We start from the raw sequence: 6,000 nt of genomic DNA on the forward strand, positions 1-6,000 counted from the left end.
TGTTGCGGTAATGAAATCTGACAAAAAACAAGTCAAGGGAGAAAGGATTTATTTTAGCTCACAGTTCCAGGCCCTAGGCGGTCACAGCAGGGGAGCCCAGGCAGACCGGTGAACAGCTGGTCACGCCTGTGTTAAGCCAGCCTTTACTCTTACTCAGCCATAGCCCAACCAGGGAGAGGTAGGGTCAACCTTCAGGCTGGGGCTTCCCCCCAGTTATGGTGGTTAAGACCACTTCCTTAGCGGGGCGTGGTGGCACACGCCTTCAATCCCAGCATTTGGAGGCAGAGGCAGTCGGATCTCGGAGTTCAGTGCCAGCCTGGTCTACAGAGAGAGTTCCAGGATGGCCAGGGCTACACAGAGAAACCTTGCTTTGGGGGAGGAGGAGAGACAGCTTCCCACAGACACGCCCACAGGCCAATCTACTGTAGACAGCTCCTCACTGACCTCCTCCCAGGTGGTTTTTCCAGTTGTATCAGGTGTACCAACCATCACAGGCTCCGCACATCAGCTGTGGCTTTTAAATGATCTTAGAGAGCTGCCTGGGGGCCTAGGCTAAGAAGAGGACACAGCCATATGGTAGTCGGCAGAGCTGAGGAAAAAGAAGAGACAGAGTTCAAGGCCAGCCTGGTCTACAGAGTTAGTCCAGGATAACCAGGGCTCCACAGAGAAACCCTGTCTCAAAAAACAAAACCAAACAAACAAAAGGAGAAGAGAACCAAGGCCGGGCTGGAGAGATGGATCAGAGGTTAAGAGCCCTGGCTGCTCTTCCAGAGGTTATGAGTTCAATTCCCAGCAACCACATGATGGCCTACAACCATCCATAATGAGATCTGGTGCCCTCTTCTGGCCTGCAGGTGTATATGCAGGTAGAACACTATATATGTAATAAATAAATAAAATTAGGGAGAGAGAGAGAGAGAACCAAGGCCATCCTGATGGCTGAACCCAGATCCCCTGGGCTACATTTCTAGGGTCGAGGTGACACAAGGGGGAACTATCCTACAGGCAGTAGGAAAAGTAGAACCTTGACTCCAGAAAAATGCCAGAAGAGGAAAGAGATGAGAGAGGACCCTTGCCCCTGCCCCCTGCCACAAGAGAAACCCTGAGGAGAGTGGCTTAGACTTCACCAGAGCTTGTGTGGAGGCAAAGGTTGGGGAGGTGACCCTCGGAGGACCTGAGGAAGGGTCCACAGACAAAAAGAGACACCTAGAAGGAAACCTCTTAGGGCAGGGGCAGAGACCCAGCATGCATCAGAGGACCAACCAAGGGGGCATTCTCTGTGCAGATCTCACCCAAGGGCCCTCCTGGCATTGCCCTGGACCTGACAGCTCTCCCACACTCCTTTAGGTCAGAACGAAGGCACCATTTCCGTAGTGGAAGGAGAAATGCTGAGCGTGATTGAGGAGGACAAGGGCGACGGGTGGACCCGCATCCGCAGGAACGAAGACGAGGAGGGCTACGTCCCGACTTCCTACGTCGAAGTCTATTTGGACAAAAACGCCAAAGGTGCTAAGACTTATATTTAATCCACTTAAACCAAACCAACCCTGCAAAGCGTTTGGAGTTGTCTCTCCCCACCACTGTGGCTGTTACAGGCCTTCAAGAGGCCAGCAGAAAGCAAGCGACGCAGACACTTGGGGGGACCTGAGGGGGCCGTCTTGTGCCTGAGTTCGCTTGTCCAACTTTGGCTCCGTGCAGAGCTGCCAGTGGCCAGCTCACTACTGTGTCGTTTGAAATCTGATCAGCATTGCCGTCCCCTTCAACAAAACATGTAGTTTTTTTTTTTTTTTTTTTTTTTTAAACAAATGTAAGGCGGTGGCTCGTGCCTGTGATCCCAACACTCAAGAGGCTGGGTGAGGGCTATCCCAATGAGTTTCAAGCTAGTCTGGGCTACAGAGTAAGAGCAAATAAACAGAAGTTACCTGTGTCACGTCATCGATGGGAGTAAGTAACATCTCCCTGCCCTCGAGTGAAGCTGGGAACATTTTCTTGGTGCCCACACTGAGTGCCCTAAAAGCCGAAGCTCAGTTCCCCGCTGAGTGTCCCAAACAACCAAAAGAGATCCAGGAAGGTGTCCTCCTTGAGTGATTTAATTGTGACTTGGCATTAGCCTTCTGGCTCCATCCGATGGACCTGGGCTGGTGCTAGAGCGACAAGCTTGTCCAGCAACTGGGTGCCCAAGCTGAGCGTGATATTTCTCAAACTTGGTTCTATTCCTGTTAGCGGCCGGAGTTGCTGTACATCAGCCGCTGCGAGCAATGGCCCCTTTTAAGTGGAAGACCTTCTTTTTCTTTTTAATCTTTGGCATCTATAGGACCCAGCGTTTGAATTTACTAGACATTTTTGGCATTTCCGGCACATTTAATCCGGCTAACTACAGCTGGAATAAAGTCAACGGTCTTAGTGTTTGAAAGGAATCTGGGCCATGTGAGAATTTGCATTTTAAGTTGGTACTGATGCTGAAGGGGAGAGCGTGACAGTGACACTGGTCACATGCAGAAGCAGCTGCCAAGTCCAGGTCTGAATAGTGTCCGTCCTGATAGCCCACCTTGAGGTCACCACGAGCCAGCTGTGAATGGGTCAGAAGGGATCCGTCCACAGCTAACTCTTTCTTTTTTGTGTTTGTTGTTTGTTTTGGTTTTTTGAGACAGTGTTTCTGTGCAGCCCTAGCTGTCCTGGAATTCGATCTGTAGACCAGGCTGGCCTCCAACTCAGAAATCCACGTGCCTCTGCCTCCCAAGTGCTGGGATTAAAAGCATTACCATGCCCAACTAGTGTGTGTGTGTGTGTGTGTGTGTGTGTGTGTGTGTCTGTGTGTGTGTGTGTGTCTCTGTGTGTCTGTGTGTGTGTGTGTGTGTGTCTGTGTGTGTGTGTGTGTCTGTGTGCTGTGTCTTGCTATGTAACCCATGCTAGCCTTGAACTCACAATTCTCCTGCCTCAGCCTCATGATTTTGCTGAGATAAATATTTTACTGGCTCTTGGTACAAAGAGGTCCCCATGCCCACCCCAAGGCCCCAGCAGCCACACGTCACTATTTAGTACAGTCTCAGAAATCAGGAAGCTGACCCAGCCTGCCTGATATATTTTTTTTTAATACACATCATTTTATAATTCATATTTCCTTTGAGTAACTTTTGTTGTCACAGTGTCTTTAAAGCCAGCCTTTCTGGAGCCCCTTTATGGGCAGAGTCTCAGTGCCCCCTGCAGGTCTCCTGTCTGTAGGACTCACATGGAAAGGACCAACTCCCCAAAACTGACCTCTGACCTTCATACGCCATGGCACATGTGCACAACCACACACAACACACACACACACAAATCAATGTAAAAAACTATAGACAGTTGGACATGGTGGCGTACACCTGTAATGCCAGCACTTGGGAGCCAGACGCAGGCAGATCTCTGTCTGTTCAAGGCCAGCCTGGTCTATGTAGTGAAATCCAGGCCTACCAGGACTACATAGTGAACCCTTGTCTCAAAACAACAGACAGTAAATAAGTCAGGAGGAGAGAGCTGAGCAGTCTTGTAGCATTCTCTTTCTAGACTCTTCCAACCCCCCCCCCACCCTCCCCCCACTCCCCACCCCCCCCCCCGCCCCCCCCACCTCCAAACCCTATGGGCCCGGCTGCTGCTCCCTGACTCCCAGAAACTCAAAGCACCTCTTTGGTTTAAAAAAAAAAAAAAATGATGCCAGGGCACGTTCTCTGTGTGTGCAGTATCAATGATGCGCTTAATTGTTGCCAAATTGCTTAGACTCCTCCGAGCCTTGTTGCGCTAGTGTCACTTTGGACGTCCCTTTCTGTCAAACATATCCGTAGTCCCGCCCCACAGAGTGGATTTGTATATATTGCAATTTGAAAAACTAAAGGATGCCTTAGAACAGTGTTGTTTTAGCCTTTACCTGTCTATTTTATTTGTTATTCCTCTGCCTAACCACCTTTTTGTTTTTATAACTGCTGGGGAGGTCCCTGGACTCTTGCACTGTAGCTAGGTCCCCTGGCTGGCTGCTGCACACTTGAGTTTATTGTAAACCCCTGGCCTCTGAGTAAGTTTGAATACAGCTGTCATGACTGCTTCTTTCTATTCTTACCCTAAGAGAAAAGAATCTGCCTGTCATTCCCCCCAGTTGTGCCCTCATATTCGCCTCTCTAATAAATGTTATTCTTTTTCTCCGTGCTGTGTATTTTAAGTGATTTCCCTCCTTTTGGAGAATGTTATTCTTTGCAATGGATATTTAACTCTTTCTTCTCTAGTACTGAGGAATTTTCCAGCCAAATGCTTTTTCCGCCGCCCCTCTTAAATAATTCTGCCTCCCTTCTTACCCATCCTGTCCTCAGGGCTTGGAGCGTCTGCTTTTCTTGCATTTTCGCTAGCCTCTGGCGATGGAGAGCTTTCTGGCAGCCTTAGACTCCCCTCCCGCCAAAGGTCCGTCCTACTCAGAGGGACCTACAGCTACAGTGGGAGAGAGAATCTGCCCTTTAGCTTCCTCCCCCCATCCTGGACAAAATAAAATAAAACACAGAGTTTCAGTTTGTTGAGAAGATGAAAAAGCAGGCAAACTTATTGCTCTTTTTTCTCTTTCTTTTTTTTTTTTTTTTTCCAGAAGTGGGGCCAGCTAAAGATGGGGAATAAAAAGCCAGGCCTTTCATGCCAGAGTATAGGAAGTAGAGTCAGGATGATCATAAGTCCAAGGTCACCATCAGCTATATATAAAATCCGAGGTCACCCTAGGCTACATGAGATCCTGTCTCAAAACAGGAGACTAAAGCCTTGAAAGCTCCCCACGGCAGAGCCACTCTGGTAACGGTTCCTCAGACCCCTCCTTTCTCTAGGCAAGCAGCTTGCCACTGGCAAAATGCCTGCCTCTCACCTGCTGCTCTTTCTAACCCAGGGTTTTTCTTCTTTCTTTTTGTGTCGTAGGTTCTTAAAGGCGGTGCACATGGCCAGAGTTCCCTCGTGATCCTCCCTGGGAGCCACCATCATCCAGCCCGCTTGTCCCCCACAGGCTTCCGGCACCACCCAGGCTGGCTGGGCATCCTCCAGCCCTTCTGCAAGCTGGGTCCCCACGTCCCTCCCACCTCCCTTTCTCCTTCACAGCATGCTCCTGTGGCTCTGCCGTTCCCTCTGCCTACTGTACTGGCAGGGGGCATTTCTCTTCCTCAGCCCCACACAGGGCTTGTCCACTTTACTCCAATCCCCACCCACACAGGCCACAAAGATGGCTGGACTTGTGCCTGTGTGTCCCTGCTCCTTCCGGGCTCCCAGTCCACTCGCAGATCACCTGGCCAGTCCTTGCACATTTCACACTGTGCCTTTGTCAACCGTCGCCGCCGGTTTCCTGGTAACTAACAAGAATCCAGACAAGGAAGGGCCAGTTGTGCATCGGGTGGACTGAGCGCCCACCTGTCATCCGTGTTTCTCTTGGGACTCATCAAATGTGTCCTCTCCAGAGGCTGCTGCCTCAGCCCCTCCTTGGTCACCTGTTCTCCAACATCTCAGCCCCGACACCTTCTATAGTCCACCCCTATGGTGGGACGGGAGGGGCGGGGCGCCCAGCCCCTGCCCACCCCCACTCTGGTTCTCAACCACCTACATGGCCCAAGAAGGTCCATATTGAAGTCCCAAATCCAGCTTGTGGGCCAGCCCTACTGTCTTGCCTGCGTCTACTTTCTGTGAGCGCTGTCCGCCTCTTCACGGCATCCTGTGATGGAGGGCCTCACACCCAAACTAGCTCATTATGGTAAGGTGGGCCCGCTGAGTCCCCTAAGTGGCATTTGAGGACTCTATAATGTTGTCACCAAAGACCTTGTGCCTCTTGTGGTCCCTCTAGTGGCTGTGGCCACTGCTCCTGCATTTAATCCAATGCTCTGCTCTGGAAGCCCTCGGGGAGGATGGAGTTTGAGAGATCTTTGCTGGGAGAACTGACGTAGCCATTCCCAGCGTAGCCCTCCGCACATTTTCTCTTCCGTCCCAGTCCAGAAGCACTCAAGACTTGGCCAC

General features: G+C 50.8%; 1 protein-coding gene across 13 annotated transcripts in view; it reads left to right on the forward strand.

Moving 5' to 3' along the window:
- Positions 1-5,539, forward strand: part of Fnbp1 (formin binding protein 1) — a 118,946-nt gene extending 113,407 nt beyond the window's left edge. For 12 of the 13 annotated variants that reach the window (XM_051167062.1, XM_051167067.1, XM_051167069.1 and 9 more), the window contains one exon: positions 1,348-1,675. In XM_051167062.1, the coding sequence (XP_051023019.1) occupies positions 1,348-1,526 (179 nt within the window). In that variant the 3' untranslated portion in view covers positions 1,527-1,675. Of the gene's footprint in view, positions 1-1,347; positions 1,676-4,920 lie in introns of those variants that run through there. The other variant, XM_051167064.1, reaches the window with a different exon arrangement.
- The last annotated feature ends 461 nt before the right edge of the window (positions 5,540-6,000 follow it).

Source organism: Acomys russatus, chromosome 24 (assembly GCF_903995435.1).
Source record: "Acomys russatus chromosome 24, mAcoRus1.1, whole genome shotgun sequence".
Lineage (NCBI taxonomy): Eukaryota > Metazoa > Chordata > Mammalia > Rodentia > Muridae > Acomys > Acomys russatus.